The 17,865-nt window shown below is 54.8% G+C and overlaps 1 protein-coding gene across 13 annotated transcripts in view; it reads right to left on the minus strand.

Moving 5' to 3' along the window:
• The window catches only part of TBC1D22A (TBC1 domain family member 22A), a 465,294-nt gene that overhangs the window by 10,317 nt on the left and 437,112 nt on the right, over positions 1-17,865 (minus strand). For 8 of the 13 annotated variants that reach the window (XM_064283337.1, XM_064283338.1, XM_064283335.1 and 5 more), the window contains one exon: positions 2,743-2,864. The exons of the other annotated variants lie outside the window; for them this stretch is intronic. In XM_064283337.1, coding sequence (XP_064139407.1) covers positions 2,743-2,864 — 122 coding nt within the window. The remainder of the gene's footprint in view (positions 1-2,742; positions 2,865-17,865) is intronic. 13 annotated transcript variants of the gene reach the window in all.

A 17,865-nucleotide genomic window follows, 5' to 3' on the forward strand; every position in this document is an offset into this window, starting at 1 on the left:
CTCAAGGGGTGGCCAACGGCAGTGTCACCCGCCCCCACAGGGAGATGCTCGGGTGAGTGGTCCTCAGCCCTGCCCGCACATCAGGACCACCTGTTTTGTCTTTGTTAGGTGCCATCTTATCAGTTCTGACTCACGACAACCCCACGTACCACAGCATGAAACACCGCCCTGTCCTGCACCATGCTCACAACCGTTGCTATGCCTGAGCCCACTGTTGCAGCCACTGTGTCAATCCATCTCCTTGAGGGTCTTCTTCTTTCCCACTAACCAGAATCACCTGAGTGGCTTTTAAACACCTGTGCCCAGGCCCCACTCCAAGACCACCTGCATCAGAATCGGGAAGGCCTGCCTCTTGTTTGAAGAGTGACTCTGAGGGTCCCCTGGGCATGCTGGTAGTAATCATGGGAGCAGGGGTCCTCTCTGGTCTTCTTCACCAGGCAGCCCCCCCGCCCCGCTGAGGTGTACAAGGGCCTGGGGGCGTGTATGCTCAGCCTTCCACTGGGCCTGAGGACTGTTGCTGGGTGCTGCCAAGTCGATTCTGACTCATAGCAGCCTCATGTGACACAGCAGAGCTGCTCATAGGATTGTCTTGGCTATAATCTTTACGGGAGCAGATCGCCAGGTGTTTTCTTCCACAAAGCTGCTGGTGGGTTTTAAGCGCGGACCTTTTGGTTAGCAGCTGAGAGCTTAACCACTGCACCACCCGGGCTCCCACAGACAAAGGTATTCTGTAAAGCCTCCAAGGGTGTCTGAGGCTGAGTGGGGGTCAGAAGCCCTGGTCTGCCTGCTTCCAAAGCTGAACATCTTTTAAACAGAAGGTCTTCCCGCAGCCAGTTACCCTCCGGGTTGTTTCCTGGACAGGCTCTAATGCTGAAGACCATGGACTGTTACGGCTGTGGGGACTTCTTGCCAAAAGCAATCTGTTTTGACAGAGAGTCAAGTGAATATCATTGCCATCTGCAGAGTGGGATTACCTACAGAGATACTATTTAGACAGGCACAGGCCCTCCATGAGGGATGCCATGGGGAGGCCCCCGTGTCCTTGGTCCTGGGGCTCCAGGATGGTGGGCTGGGCTGTCCAGGACCCACAGGCTGTCCAGGACTTATTGGGCAGCAGTGAGGGGGAAAGACAGGTCCCAGACCAGACACCAGGAGACCTGGGTGCACACTGGCTCCACCGTCGACATGAACGTCCTCGAGGTTCTCACACGCATCGTGTCATGAGTAACCTGGTCCCTCAGCCACATCAGTAGAAGCCTGCATCCGGGCACGTCTGCTCGCTGCCGGGCCCACATCTCAGGCCTGCACTTACAGCTGTGACTTGGGCGAGCCTCAGTTTCCCCATCTGTAGGATGGGATGACGATAGCTCAGTGCCCTCTCTGGGTTGTTAATACAGGCCAGGCGCCCACAGCAGGGCCTGGGGTATCGACAGCACAACAGGAGTGCTGGCCGCTGTCACTGTTATTTAGCAACAGTAATAACAGTGTTATGGGTTGAATCACGGCCCCCCCATATGTGCTATAGATCCTAACCCCTTTCCTGGGGATGTGATCCCACTGGGAACAGGACTTTGTTATGTCACTATGGCTGTATCAGTGCAGGGTATTTCAAAAGTCAGATCAGTTTTGAGAAGTAAAAGGAGCAGCTCAGGCCCAGAGAAGGACGCACGGACAGAGGGGAAGGCACGAGCCACGTGAAGATCACTGGAACCGAGGGACAGAAGCCGAACGAGACAAGGAGCTTCCCCCAGAGCCGCCAGAGAGACCGCCGTCCCCCAGAGCCAGCGCCCCGAATTCAGACTTCCAGCCTCCTCAACTGCAAGAAAGGAGCCCTGCTGGCACAGTGGTTAAGCACCTGGGTGCTGATCGAAAGGTCAGCGGTTCAAATCCACCAGCCGTCCCCCGGGAGAGAGACGCGGCAACCACTTCCATAAAGATCACAGCCTTAGAAATCCTACGGGGCAGCTTTACTCTGTCCCATAGGGTTGCTATGAGTCGAAATCGATTCAATGGCAGTGGGTTAGCCTGTGAGAAGATAAATTCCTCTTCGCTGAAGCAGTTGTGGTATTTCTGTTATAGCAGCACTAAGATACTATGACAAACGGTAATAATAGCAATAAACCAAAACAAAAACCATTACTGTCCGGTTGATTCGGACTCACAGCAACCCTACAGGACAGGGTAGAATAGGGAGCAGCTGGTGGATTCCAACGCTAACCTTTCGGTTGGCAGCGGAGCTCCTAGGCAGTACACCACCAGGGCCCCAATAACACCAATAATCACTAACGCATATTATTACTGTTATAAGCAGTACTGGTAGTGACAGGATTTGCTGCAGAATAAATGATCATCCATGGAAAATGACAGAGAACAAATACGTTTAACTAATAAAAAAAAAAAAAAAAGAACTCAAAATGTAGGCAGGGATGCCCTCCTCCTCCCCCTTGTGACACCTGGCACTTGGCCAGTACGGGCAAACATCCTTGGAAAGCGATGTGGTGCTAGGTTCCACAGGTGGATCCAGGGACCACAGAGCCGCGTGACTGCCTGCACCTGGCGTTCTGAAGGGGCTCTGAGAAAACCTGTGAGGACTCTGCTGTGGACTTTGCTGGCCTGGACCTTCAAATTCTAACCCCAGATACAAGGGAGCTGCGTTTGATTGAAACATCCTCTGGGGACTGGCCGGGAGCAGGGGTTGCTGGGTGTGTGCAGCTGGGAGGCCCACACACTCTTCTGCCTCACCTGCATTGGGAGAAAGCGTCACCCAGTGTGGGGCAGGAAGACACGCCAGTCAGGGACTCCTGGGTTCTTCTTGAGGGAGGCTGGCCCGGGTTTGAGGGGTGAGAACCACGTGAAGCTGTGCCCTACAGATTAGTACGTAAACACAATTAAGCCTGTGCCTACCGTGCTTACTGATCACTCTGCCCCTGTGGCCGGGTGGTGCTCAAAGGGACAGGAAGGTGTGAGCTGCCGCAAACATACCAACCCCTGCTTGTCAGCACCGCAGAGAACATGCAGGGGCCTATTTAAAAGCTACTCAAGTCAGGAGTTTACAAAGTGCTGAGGCGCGAAGATGGATAAATTAACCATGACGGGGCTAAAAGGGCCCATTTGCCTACTATTATTATTCTCCTGCTTTAACTAGAACGATGGATCAGGAGCCCCGTGTTGACACACAAGGCAGGTAGCAGGTTAATTGGTTTAATTCACTTTTCCATCCACCCCCAGATGTCCAATTTGTGCGGCCTGGCCACAACACAGGACGACGTGTGGTGCCTGGAGGCCATGTCTGTGTGGGAGGAAGGCCCCCCAAGCCTCGGGGACCATGGGAGGGGACTCGGGGGTAGGGGGCTTCCTGCCCAAGTTGTCAGTGTTTTAGATGAGGAACCTGAGGGGTAGGGCTGGAGAGGTTGTCCAGCACCCTGGCACGCACACACCGCCCTTGTATGGGGTGCGGGGTGGCACAGCAGCCTGAGACTGCCTGTTCTCGAGATACGGCAGTGAGGGCCCCTTCTCTAGCTGGGGTGGCTCTGGGGGGGCAGTGACCTGAGCCGTGCCGTGTTGTCATCAGCACTGACCCCTCCATCATCCTAACGCACACCCGGGGCCTGGACCAGCTCCTCACACCTCGTGCATCCCCGGAGGTGCGTCCCCGGAGGTGGCAGGACTGCTCCCTCCTGGGCCACGGGGAGGACACACGTGCACTCATGCATAGACACACATGAGCACGCCATCGACTCTGGCCTTCTGGCAGATTCCCAGCCTTGGAGGGGAGTCATGCTAGCCCACGGTCCCCTCCCCTCCACTCCCACACGGCCACCCAGCCAGCACAGCCCCCACAGGCCAAGCACTCCGAGGTGAGGGTCACCGCCTGGGGGACTGTCATTTGTATGCCGCCTCCCTGTGCCTGACAGCTAGGGCTGGAATTCCTATTTCAACATAAAATATCTGTGCTTATTAAGCACACGTGCCAAAGATAAGAAAAAAAGGGAAGATTCAGTTAAACCAAAAAGGGCTGACATTGCCTGCTGGCAGGGCCCAGGGGCTAGGGGTGTGGGGATGGTTTTAACCAGCTTCAGGCTGTCCCCTGGCCCTGCCACTCTGAGGGCGCCCCAGAAGGTGGGTGTGGGGCCAGAAAGCAGGCCCTGGTGTCGGCCTGGGATTAGCCCCGACAGAACTCCTAAATGAGACAGGACCAAATCCTGAAATTCGTGAATGGAAAGGTGGCAGGGAAAGAGAGGCAAACATGCTCCACGAAGAGAAGGTGCTCAGCCACCCTCACCCAGTGGGCTCGCAGATTAGAACCCTGAGACACGGCCTGCCCCTGCTCAGCCTGGCACACGCTCAGAAGGGTGCAGCCCTCCACTGGGAAGACCACCTGCCGGAAAGGATCCTGGGGAAGTTCAAACAGCCCCTGGGTAGTAGATGGGGCCCCCAGGTATCCCCTGAAGGTTGGCGGTTCAAACTCATCGGCTGCACCTCAGAAGAAAGGCTTCACCATCTGCTCCTGTCAAAATCACAGCCAAGGAAACCCCACGGGGCAGTTCTACTCTGCCAAACACGGGGTTGCCATGAGCTGGAATCAATGAGATGGCAATGGATTTGGTTTGTTTTTAGTAGGGAATCGGAGATAATTTTATTAGGTGTGCTAATGGCACTGCAGATCCCCGGTGGCGCAGTGGTTAAGAGCTCAGGCTGCTAACTGAGAGTGGGCAGTTCAAATCCACCAGCTGCTCCTCGGAAACCCTACGGGGCAGTTCTACTCTGTCCTTTAGGGTCGCTGTGAGTCGGAATTGACTCGACAGCAATGGCTTTGGTTTCGGGTTAATGGCACTGGGTCTGTGAAGGGGGCTTCCTTCTCTGGAGCTACAGGGCTAGCGGACAGGGCAGAGGGTCTGCGTCCGCTGCTTACCTTCAGATGGTTCATCCAAAAGACCCCACATCTCTCTCAGTCTTCTTGGTGGTTGCCATGGAGTTTATTTCGACTCGTGGGGATCCCATGTGTGCAGAGTAGAACTGCTCCACATGGTTTTCAAGGTTGTGACCTTTCGGGAGTAGATCACCAAGCCTGTCTTCCGAGGTGCCTCTGAGTGGGTTTGAACCTCCAACCTTTTGGCTAGTAGTCTAGCACTTAACTGTCTGTGCCCCCAGGGACTCCTTCTACATCAATAAATAAGGCGAAAACGGCAAACACTAGCAACTGCTGAGTCTAGGAGACAGGCGTAAAGGTGTTCACCGAATTATTCTTTCAGCTTCTCCATATGCTTCAGTTTTCTCATAACAAAAAGTTAGGGGAAAAAAGGTCAACTCTGGTCATGTCTGTGGAAAAAAAAAATTGGTACATCCACAGGATGGAATATTCATTTAGCAGTTAAAAAATATGTTGCCAAAGAAACTGTAATGGTGCTGGGAGCTCCTCCAGGTAAGGCATTAAGTGACGAGATCAGGAAGGAAAGACACGCAGGCTGCTTGATGCCAGGTCCACTGAGAGATGCACAGGACAAACGGCAGAGTGCAGAGACACCTTTGCAGCAGTGGCACCGGGCAGTGGGAAGCGACAGTCCTTACTTTTCTTCTGTAAAACTCTTCGTTTTCAATTTCCTTCTGCCTTTTTTTTTGCAGTGGATGAACTGGAAACAGAGACCATGGGTGGTGCAGTCTGTACCTGACAATTAACCCAAGGTTGTTGGCCATTCGAATCCACCCAGAAGCGTCTTGGAACACAGGCCTGGAGATCTTCCAAAAGGCCTCAGCCTTGAAAACCCTATGGAGCAGTTCTCTGCACACACGGGGTCGGCAGGAGTCAGAACTGGGCTGGGCGCTCTCTCCCCACTTAGCCAGGCCTGAGGGCAAGAGATAACCAGAGGGTGGGCATCCCAACCTGCTGGGAAGGGGTGGAGCACTGCCAGGAGAAAACTTCTAGAAGGCGGTCGTGCCTTAATTACCTTTGAAAAATGGAAATAATGTTACCAGTATGCCGTTCTTGTTAGTTGCGGGGAGTCAATTCCTCTCCCACCTCCCTCCTGTGTCTCTAGAACTCAAGAACAGCACGGCGGCTCAGCCTGAGGCCCCAGGCCATTCTCAGATGCAGGAGGGCCTAAAGGTTGCCTAGGCTGCTCTAGGGGATGGGGGCCATGCTGGGGACCCCTGACGCCCTTGGGAACTCCTCGTGGAGGAGGGACGCTGTGGGGTTTCTCTACATGGAATCTCGTCCCCATTCCTTTGGCCATACACCCTGCTTTCCTGTGGGACCACACCTTCCCTGGGCTCTCTCTGACCCTAGAACTTGGCTGTGGGGGCCTGGGTGGCGACCAAAGTCACTGTCCTCCTCCGTGGGAAGCGGAGCCCTCTGGGTCCCACTGCCACTGGGCAGCAGGAGCACCACCCTGAAGGCACTCTGCTTTCTCCACGTCACCTGCATACCAGGCTCATCTGCCCATACCCCTCCTCAGGCCCCCAGCCCCATGTCTGCCTCTCAGATGGTGCTCAATGTAGACCTGGACTGTGTTGAAGGTCTCCAAGGCTGCCACCGCTGTGGGACCGCGCCAAGGGCACGAGACGCAGGGGCCGAGTGATGGAAAGCCCAAGGCTCTGAGCATCAGGTGGGGGCAAGCCGGCCTGGACGGTGGAATCAGGCAAGGCGGACATGTTCTGTGGAGGGTCCTTCACTGCGTGCACGGGGTGGGGGGTGGACATGTTCTGTGGAGGGTCCCCCACTGTGTGCACAGGGGGTGGACATGTTCTATGGAAGGTCCCCATTGTGTGCATGGGGGGTGGACATGTTCTGTGGAGGGTCCCCCACTGCGTGCACGGGGGTGGACATGTTCTGTGGTGGGTCCCCCACTGCGTGCACAGGGGGTGGACATGTTCTATGGAGGGTCCCCATTGTGTGCACGGGGGGTGGACATGTTCTGTGGAGGGTCGCCATTGTGTGCACAGGAGGGGGCTGGACATGTTCTGTGGAGGGTCCCCACTGCGTGCACGGGGGTGGACATGTTCTGTGGCAGGTCCCATTGTGTGCAAGGGGGGGTGGACATGTTCTGTGGAGGGTCCCCACTGCGTGCATGGGGGGATGTTCATGCAGGGGCCCTCAGTTCTCATCGGCCTCTCCAAGGTCAGAAGCCTGTCGTCATGAGGGAGCTGCTCGGCTGGAGGGGTGGGGGCTGGGGTACGTGCTGAAGAAGAAGGCGTGCAGGGGACGGTCACTAGTCACCCTCCACAGGGCCTGGGGGCCCTCTACACACATGCGGGGCCACAGAGAAGTTCCTTCTTATTTATCTCATTCTTAACCTTCTACCACACTCGGTGCCCTTTTAACCAGCAGATCAAAGACCACAGCCTGATGCTCAGAGAAATGGAAGCAGCCGTACTCGGAAAGGTCGGGCTACATGGACCCGCTGCCTCGCACCAGGGTGGAGACCTTTGGGGTGTCTGATTCATCATCTCCCCATCACGCCTGTACCCCCAGTGGCGGGCCTCGGCTCCCAAGACCAGGCCTTTCCTTGGCTCTGCAGTGGAGGCCATACTGGGGGTGTCCTTAAATGCCATGCGGCCCCCCAGCCCCACCCACCATGGGGCTAGGCAGTCCCTGGGTCCTCTCCCAAAGCCCTCTCCCAGGCCTTCCAGGAGGCCCAGGGTGTGACAGCTCTGACAGCTGATGTCTTTGACAATCCAGTTATTAGTTTGAAAATCTTGTCAAGTTCTGGACCAAATGGGGCTAAAAATAGCCTGGCAGTGACAGCGGCCGGGTGGGGACTGCCAGCTGCTGGGCCTGGTCAGCTGGCCAGGCTGACAGCCATCCAGAAGGTGAGAACTGGAAGGGGGCACCTCAATAGAGCCATCTTCGGAGGGGCCCCTGGCAGCACAGGCAGAGACTGCCCTTGTAATTAATTTCATGTCCCTTTTCCAAAACAGGCATTCAAAGAGAAAACACCCCTGGGTCCTGAGCACAGGTGCTCGGTGATCTCACCAGCCTCTCGTTCCATCTCCCCTTGCACACGGCCAAGAGACCGATGGACACACTCAAGCCAAACCACGGTCACTCCCCAGCGTGGATACCCCCGCCTGCCGGCACTCAGGGCAAACCATGGTTACGCCGCATTGTGGTCACCCCCACCTCCCGGTACTCAGGGCAAACCACGGTCACTCCCCAGAGTGGATACCCCCACCTCCCGGCACTCAGGGCAAACCATGGTCACTCCGCATTGTGGTCACCCCCACCTTCAGGTACTCGAGGCAAACCATGATCGTTCCCCCGCGTGGACACCCTCATGGGCCGGCATTTAAGACAAGTCATGGTCACACGCTCGTCCACAGGCCCCATGGCCTCCTCACTGGATTCCCTGCTCCCCCTCTACCATCACCCCCGATAAACCACTATCCACATTACATTTTTAACAAAATCTAATCCTGTCACTCTACTTTCTTTAAACCACTCAACGGCTTTCTAAGAAGAAAACCCAGATCCCTAAGTCGAGGCTCCGCAGGGTGTGCCTATGCTGCTGCTCCAGTCTCCTCAACTGCCCCTCTCCTAGCTAACCCCTGTACACCTCTTCCCCACCTCACACTAGAACGCTGTCCTCTGGCTTGTCATGGGCTTTCTTCTCCTCCTTTAGACCACAGATGTCACCCTGGAGAATCCATTCCTGCTGGTCTTGTTGGTGGGTACTGTGGAGTCAATTCCAACTCATAGCGACCCCACGTGACACAGAAGAACTGCCCCATAGGGTTTTCTTGGCATCATCTTTACAGAAGCCAATTGCCAGGATTTTCTCCCATGGAGCTGCTGGGTGGGTATGAACCACCAATCTTTTGGTTAGCAGCTGAGCCCTGAACTGTTGAGCCATCAGGGCTCCTTACTGATTTTGGCAGGGCTAAAAATTGACACTCCTCAGAGTAAGAGAACAGAATCCAGAGTCAGGAGAATGTATCTTCCCCAATGTCCAGTATACAATCAAAACTTACTAGGCAGGGAGGAGGGCCTTTTTCTCTTCCTGCTGCCAGCCTACCTGGAACGTGGATGTGATAGCTGGATCTCCAGCAGCCATCCTAGGCTATGAGGTGACTTTGAGGATGGAAGGTACAGACAGCAGAGCAGAAAGATAGGAGTCTTAGTCCCTGATAACACCATCAGGCTGCCATGCCAGCCCAGGACTGCTTACCTCTGGACATTTTTTATGGGAGAAGGAAATATGCTGTGATTTTTAAAATTCTACTTTTATATGCAGTTGACCCTAATCCTATTTACCCTTTCTCCCATCCACCAGGACTTAGTTGGCTCCCCATCTCCAGCGAGCCTTCCTGGACCCACCCAACCTGGCCCACGTGCCTCCTCTGAGGGATAACAGGAATCTGGGCTCTGGCCCTGGCTCTGCCTTGTGGCTGTGGCCAAGCACTTTACCCCTCTAAGGCCCTGATCTGTAAGGGGGGAAACCACTGCCTTCCTCACAGGGCCGCTGTGAACATTTAATGAGACAACAAGCACATTCAGCAAACACTAGTCCCACCTTACAAGCAAGCATACCTGCTGTGACAGACAGAGACCCAACACTGGGCTCAGAGGGGGAGAAGAGACGCTGCAGGCCTGTGCACGGGTGGGGGCACACCACAGGCCTGTGCACGGGTGGGGGCACCCTGGAGGTAAGGCACTCGCCTGTCTGTGTGTCTGTCTGTCTGGGTGTTGATATGTCCTGGGGCAGGGCACAGGCAGCTGAGGGAATGCCATTTGCCTGAAGACGCCAGACTGAGCTGCCCCGGGCGGGCTGGAGCCCCACGGAAGGTTCCAGTGCTTTCTCTCACCTGAGGAAGAAGACGCCAAGTCTACTGACCCAGTTTGGATGTAGAATGCATCACTTTGAGCAAACGAAATAGGGATAACTTTCTGCTGGTCAACTCAGCCTGACCACACAAATGCCGGCTTCCTAATCTCAGTAACAATTTGTGTCTGAGCCCCACGCAGCAGGTAAACCAAGAATAAACAGGTCTTTTATAAAAGAGGAAAAATGGAACTGTGTGAGCGGCTTGCAGTCAGACCAATCCAGGTGACAGCCTGGATGGGGGTGGGTGGGGGGGACAGGGATGGAGCTGAAGGAGATGGGGATGCTCTGTGAGGCTTCCTGAGCCCACTGGGGCACCAGATACTCCTCAGCTCTGCCCCCAAGCAGCAGTGAGCCCAGAGGAACCCCTAGCATGAGACTGCTCGTAGCTGCCCCCACCCCCACCCCAGGGGGGCACACGTCCTTCCAAGAGCAGCCAGCACATACCAAGGGCCCTTCGCACACCCACACAGCTTGGCACCTCGCCAACACTCCCTCTAAGTTCACCTTCACCCTGTTGTTGTTGGGTACCTTCGAGTCAATTCCAACTCACAGCAACCCCATGCGACAGAGCGGAACTGCCTCATGAGGTTTTCTAAGCTATCACCTTTACAGGAGCAGATAGCCAGGTCTTTCTTCTGCAGAGCTGCTGGGTGGGTTTGAACCCCCAGCCTCTCAGTTAGCAGCCCGGTGCTTAACTGTGTGCCCCAGGATTCTAAGCTTCATCCTCCAAGGTATTACCGTGACTACCGTGGAATGAGCAGAAGTCCCGAGGTGGTACAAAGTTAATGCTCTTGGCTGCTAACAGAAAGTATGGAGGTTCAAAACCGCCCAGGGGTGCCTTGGAAGAAAGGCCTGGTGACCTACTTCTGAAAACTCAGCCACTGAAAGCCCCGTAGAGCAAAGGTCTTTCTGGAGTTGGAGTTGTCTTGACCACAATGGGTTTTACAACGAGGGAGCTGGACTCTGAATGGAAGCCACCTGCCCAGAGCCAAACACCTGCGAGACAGTGGAGGTGGGATCTGAGCCCACGCCGCCCGACTGTACAGCCTGCTGTTTTGACGGCCATGGTGTGATGCCCCAGCACGCACGGATCCTTCCCCTGGGATGGGGCAGAGAGTGGGGGATGGCTACCTGGAGGCTTTGCCTCTTTCGATCTTCAAGCGCCTGGGTGCAGAGTGATTGCGTGCTGGCTCCGAGTCTCCTCCACCCCAGGGTGAGTGAGGACATCGGTGGCAGGAAGCCCACAGAGAGCTTCATATGCACCTATTTAACCTCCCAAGTCCCCATAAGGGAGGCTGGTGGGCCCATACCGCAGTAAAGCAAACTGAGGCACCCCCAGCCCCACCCCTAGGAGGAGAGGCAGCCCTTCCAGGCAGGGCTCAAGGCACGTGAGTAAACGAACCAAACTTTTAAAGGCTACGTTTAAACTGTGATGAAACTGAGTTGATTTCATAGATTCACCAGCAAAATAGTATTTTTCCTTGTTACACACATTGTAAAAAATTATTAAATTCCGGGAGTTGTCGGAGTCTCTGTCCTCACATTGATTCTCCCTGTCCAGGAAGCAGAGGCGCACCGTGGCTCAGGCTGGGAAAGGTCAGCTTTAGAGAGGGCGCAGATGGGGGCTGGGGACCCATCTCCTATGGGTACTCAGCCAGTGGACACTACTCTCTGAAGGGCAGGGAGGCCCTGGGGTCCATGGAGCTTGACACAGAGTGTATCACAGAGAACCCGAAAGGACACGCTCACAAGGGCCCAGGCCCCACGGCAGGGCTCCTTGTTGGACTGTGTGGTGACAACTAGACACTCAGAAAGCTGAATGAGGCGCCCCCTCCCCACCCCCTGCTGCCTGCCAGGACGCCTCAGAGGTGTGAGAAGTGTAGAGCAAGCCTGGGACTCGCCCAACGACTGGCTCCCCTGCCCTGGCCCATCTGCAGAACGAACGTGTCCAGGGAGGCAGCCGCCAGCTCCAAGCCTTCCCACCTGGGCTAAGAGCACCCCCATGGAGCTGCCCCGCTGCCTGTCTCCAAACGGCTAAGGGACCCGCACGTGGGAGCAGCCTTCCCTGTCCAGCAGGCCCTTTTCTTCTGAGGTATTAACATTGTAGCCAAGGGCGGGGATAGTGCTGCTGGCATTTGGCTAAGTGTCTAATTAAGTTTCTATTTTTAAACGTTTGAAAACTGAGGTAAATAGATGGAGGCAGTGACTGATGCTGTCAAACAGATGCAACGTGCCAGTTACAGACCCTGCTAAAGCGGGGGGCATGGTCGCAAGCCTGCCGGCCACAGCTGAAGCCGCCACGGTCACCCTTATGTGGGCCCTTCCCACTCCCTCCGCTGAGGGCACAACCACCTCACCATGCCAGTCCTGGAGATCACATGTGGAAAGCATCCAGCCGTCCAGAGAAGACAAGATTGCTGTGTTGCTGTGGCCGTGCACCCTCCAGCTCCCTGTCCTGGGAGCACGCTCCGCCCTCCCAGCACTACCCTGGGCATGGAGTCCATCCCCAGCCTGCAGGTGCTCAGTGCAGGGATGGAACCCAGAGGGATGGGGTGGGTGGTGCATCCTGTGGGTGCCAGGGGCCTGCGTGCAGATGTGAGGGAGGCCTGGTAAGGACCAGCCTCGGACGAACAGACTAAGAGATGCTGGGGAAGTTTCAGATGGAGCTGAGGACTAGGGCCCGCCGGGAGCAAGGCCAGGCCAAGCAGTGGGGGCCTTACAAGAAGGGCAGGTAGAGCTGACTGGGGCAGAGCGGGCTGACAGGGTAGAATGGGCTGACCAGACAGAGGGAGCTGACCGAGCAGAGCGGGCTGACTGGGGCAGGATGGCCTGGAGGGAGGAACTGGCTATTCCAGCCAGTCCAGTTCAGGGCTCAAGGCCAGGATATCACTGTTCCCCTGAGAGCCGCTCCCCTTCAGGCTGCCGTTAGCATGTCTGTCCTTTCTACCCAAAGAGGCGCGCTGGTAGCCACACAAACTGCCTCATGACTATATTTTCATCTTTTGGATTCCTACTTTCTAATCCAACTATTCTTTTCTTATGCTGAATGGTTTCTTTTCTTTTTCCCCTGTGTTTGTTTGACATCTCTCCATACTGTTCTATGATTTTGCATCCACCATGTGCAAAGCCCTGTGTGTTGTGGGGCGGCTCTTCTAGGCTCAGCTTAGTTGAGCTCACATTCAGTAGGGGTTTTCTATGGGGTCCCTCTGGCCCCAGGTTGTGGAGGCATTTTTTGTTCATCTCTGTTGAGGTTAAAAAAAAAATACGTGGGCTTTATTTTATGCCTGTGAACCTGGCCTCCACACCTGCCCAGAGTGCTGGTTTGGGATGCAGTGTCCTATGATGCGTGTTTCCTCCCTTGCCTCAGGAGGGAGGCAAGCTGCTCCCCCTGACAGGGTCAGCCTGGTAGGTGGGGCCCCATCCTCTCAAGTGAACAACGGGCCTGCTTCATGCCAACCTCTCCAAGGCCTCAGGCTCCTTCCCTCTCCCCAGTCAGGCCTTGTCTGCCCAGGCCTGGCCCTCAGGTCACATCCATGTCCCACATCCCTGGAGGGCCAGGGGCTTCAGGTCTAGCTCATCCCTCTGACCTCGAGTTCCTTCGACCGTTGAACTGGCACCACAGCACGGCTCTCCATGCTTCCCAGCCGAACTCTCTAGCAATGCTGGGAGTGAGACTCAGCCAGGCTGTCTGTGCCCTGCCAGTGAAGGAAAGATCTCAGGTCCCACAGTGGGCACCTTTCTACCTTGGCTCTTGCCCCACTGTGTATCATCATTGATTCCTTGTCTGGAAGATAGGAAATGCTTGGAGAGTTTAAGAATGAGTGGATGAGGAGTGGGGAGCATGCGGGAGCCGTGGTCTGACTTTTGGAGTCCTCCCAGGGCTGTGCGGTGGGTCCTGCGTCTGTGTGTGGGGGCCACCGTGTGCACGGAGTTCTCCAAACAGGTAGAACTCAATGGCTTTTAGAGAATAAGCAATCAAGACATGCTAATTTGAAGCTTACAAAAATACTGTAACAGGAGCCACAGAAAGGATTTTCAGAAGAACAAAATATTTTGGGGGTGGAATATTTTATCCCTGACATTGTTTATAACTGGCAGCGTCTGGGTATAATAAAAGTAGGCCGACGTTACTTGGTTCTATTACTGTTACAGGGCAGCTATGAGTCAGAACTGACTCGATGGCAATGGGTTTTATTACTGTTTTCAAGTCCTCTTCAGATAATCAACAGTCTGGGCTGGGACCAAAGCCCTGGCCGCCCCCTGAGCCTCCCGGGGGTGGCGCCAGCCCCAGCACCCTGCCTCCTTGGGCACGGCCAGCCCACGCAGGCTCTAGCGCACCTGCACGGTTCTCCCCACACCCCGTATCCCGTGCCTGTCAGGCCATGTCCGTTCACCATGCAGCACCAGCTCACACCGGGTATTTATTCATTTCAACCAGTTTTCTTTTCTGGTCGTGCTGGCCCTCTGTTTCTGACCCATCCCCTTTCCATCTGGTTTGAGTAGAGTCTGGACATCACCACTTTCTCCAGCCAGCAGAAGCCTAGGGGTCTGGGCCTGGCTGTGACGTGGTGCGTGGTATATTTCTTTTAAACAGATGGTAACTTTTTCCACCCCTCTGGATAGTTTATTAATTTTTTTCTGAGTAGAGATGGGAGCCAAGAAGAGAATGGTCGAGGGAGAGAATGTGCCAGCTGATGGAAACCACTGCTGTTTTTCTCTTCTTGGAGGAAGGGTGGCTGCCCATGGTGCATGGTGTATTGTGAATGAAAGAAAGGCTGTGAGCCCCCCAGGTGAGCAGATGGCCACCCCGCGAATGTCCAGCCTGTGGAGACAGCCCCTCTGCAGCAAAGAATGGGGCAGTGAACAAGGCCTCTGGAAGGTTCCTCCCTGCCCTGCTTCCCCTCGCCCTACCCGCCTCCCAGAGGGCAAGGCCCTCCTCAAGGTGGGGTCCATAATGGGCCACTGGGTCACGGACCATGCTTCAGAAAGCCACATCTCAGTGTCTGTCTCGTGTGACTGAATGGATTCCTGCAGCACGCTCAGAGAGATAATCCAATCTGATTATCTCTGAATGATTGCAGGAAGTGTGGGGTGCTGGCCGCCCACCTCGGAGAAGAAGATGTGCTCGGTGGGGATGACATTAAAGATAACATTTACCGGCCCCGACCCGGCCTCGCCCGCAGAGGCCACGGGACTGGGCCCTTTCTATCTTTGGGGATGAATCTTATGGATTTTTCCTAAAGTCACTCAGGCAGTCTCTTCATCAATTCCACCTAGCGACTGTAATCAAAAGGCTTTGGCCTGATTGCCAGGGATCTGAGCTGCAGAGAAGCAGAGGTAATCATCCTTCTGACAATTGATCCCGCGGCCTGGAGTGAGGGGGCTCAGAGGTAACCGAGCAAGCAAACACGAGAATGTTTAGGCTCTGGAATGCAGGAACCACCAATGTATAGTCAAACGACTCACGAGCTTACCCATGGCTTCTAGAAAGTTCCCTCTCTCTCCTGGTCAACTACTGCTTTATGTTTTATCTGCCCAGATGAACACTAAAGGGCAGAAGTGGATCCAGGTTTTGTGGTCCCTGGAGGTTAGATAATTTTGGGGGCCTTCTTGAAGAAGTTCTCAGAATCCCTGAGTGGTGCAAATGATAATGCTCTCAGTTGCTAACTGAAAGGTTGGAAGATCCAGTCTACCCAGAGGCACCTCAGAACAAAGGCCTGGTGATGTACTTCTAAAAAATCAGCGACCTGACGTACATGCAGTCGTCATCGTCAGCGCTGACTTGATGGCCACTAGCAACTGGGCTTTAAAAAGAAGCATGTAAGATTAGGAGTGAAATTAGATGTCTGCTTGCGTCAGATGCCGTCGAGTCAGCTCCGACTCTTAGCGACCGCATGTTCAACAGGACGAAACACTGCCAGGCCCCGCGCCGTCCTCACCATCGCTGTTAGGCTTGAGCCCACTGGTGCAGCTATTGAGTCGATCCATCTTGTCGAGGGTTTTCCTCTTTTCTGCTGACCCTCTACTTTACCAGGCAGGATGTCCTTCTCCAGGGATGTCCCCCGATAACATGTCCGACGTACGTGAGATGATGTCTCGCCATGCTGGCTTCTAAGGAGCATTCTGGCTGTACTTCCAAGATAGAATTGTTTGTTCTTCTGGCAATCCATGGTATATTCGATATTCCTCGCCGACAGCAGTTTAGGAAAGTTTATACCTGCTTCACAAGTCCCTGTTGGTAATGCCATGTAAAAAAGTTTACAGTGTTACCAAAATTGGGGAACCCTCTATCTCGTTTCTTTCACATCTTTCTCTAAACCTCGATCTGCACATCTACTTTTCTGGAGCAATGACTGATCTTAAATACTTTTCGAATTCCCAATACCCTCATCGTCACGGTTCAACGTGAATTTTATGTTACTCCATCGTTTTATCTCAGGTCAGATAGGCCAGAAATTCACATCTTTTCCTGCGTGTTCACGTGACTCACACCTCTCTAGTGACTGGACTGTCAGATAATCCAAGTGTTAATTCAGTCCTCCTATTAGAAGCTTATTTCTCTCCCTCTTGAAGAATTACTGTTTTGGGGATGATCTGGAAAAATCTTATTTCACATTGTTACTCAGTGTCGGAATAATCTCTACAGCTTCCCTGCAGGAATACACGGCAGCGTCATCCCGTCGTACTGCGTACACGTGACTATGCGTAGGGCCCTGCCGAGCAGCTTCTGGCAGGAAAGGGGTCTGACCAGTGTCAGGAGCTGAATCCCTGTTGTGTAACTCTACTCCTGTGCTGCAAGCATTAGAAATCGTACCCGTGTAGGGCGCAGGAGCCCTGTAAGGGAGACACTTGGCACGCAGGCAACTCCTGGGACTACTGAAACTTGAGCCTGCTTCCTTTGGAGCATGGGAAGGGACGGCCATGGAGACATGGCCAGAGTCACAGCCCAACAAGTGGTAGCCTCCAAGGGCCTCAAGTATGAACCCCGGCCCCTCTGACCCTAGCACCTGCGCCGGCTGCCTGCTTGCTGGGTGTGCTGGGAGGCAGATTTTTCCGAGGGGGCAGTTTTCACGCAGAGACGAGCTACCTCTCTCACGGTGAGTGGCCCTGTCACAGGGCTGTGGATGCCCGAGCAGCAATGGAGAGCCGCCACCGCCCGCAGCGAGCCCGAGAGAGGGACAGCCCGGAGCAGGAGTGTCCCAGCCAGGACGGCTTCTGGTACGCAGCCTTGTTTCCAAGGTGGGTGCCACACAGTCGCGCTGCACCAGCCGATGAGATGCACCTTAGGGTAAGTGGAGCACACGGGCTTGCGGGAAGAACGGCAGAGTCAGCACACACACTCGGGCCCGAGCGGTCTGGTTTTACAATTGATTTCTAAACACATCTGGCTCAATTTCTGTTCAAAATTACAGCCGCTGCTCTGATGAGGAGAAATGGCTTTAAAAATCGCTAGGCTCCACTTTGGGCGTCGTTGTGGCTGCCTGTGCCCCATCTCCAAAGTGACAGAAATGCCAGCCGGTAACGACTGTAAAGAGATACTAACGTCGCAGGGTGCGCAGGCAGAATTGTAGATTGGTGTTTAAGAGTGAGCCTCTAATCAAGAGTGACAACGCAATAGGAGATGTCACATTATCTGACTTTGTGACAGGTTCCCAGGCTGCGATTCATGTACTGGCAGGAATTAAGTTTATTACAAAGGAATTATTTGGAGACGTAAAGCACGGTGTTGAGAGCGAGGCTGCTCCTCCTGCAGTGAAGCCTGAATACAAACACGCACGTCAGCAAAGGCGGTGCTGGGGGGGCAGCACTGCGGCAGAAATTAACCCCAACCCCCCACGCCAGGGCGCTGGGCCTCCTGCCAGGGGGCTGAGGGCAGCCAGGGAAGGAGAGCCGGCCTGCAGGACGCTGGGGTCGCTCGGTGCTTGGAGAGCCCTGGGAAAGGTGAGCTCGGCCTGTGGCCAAGGTCCACCTGAGAGCGCCCACCTCAAAGTGCCCGGAGTGCTGCCATCAACAGGGCAAAAGCGTGACCACGTCCTGCAGGTGGGGC

Source organism: Loxodonta africana, chromosome 4, assembly GCF_030014295.1.
Source record: "Loxodonta africana isolate mLoxAfr1 chromosome 4, mLoxAfr1.hap2, whole genome shotgun sequence".
NCBI lineage: Eukaryota > Metazoa > Chordata > Mammalia > Proboscidea > Elephantidae > Loxodonta > Loxodonta africana.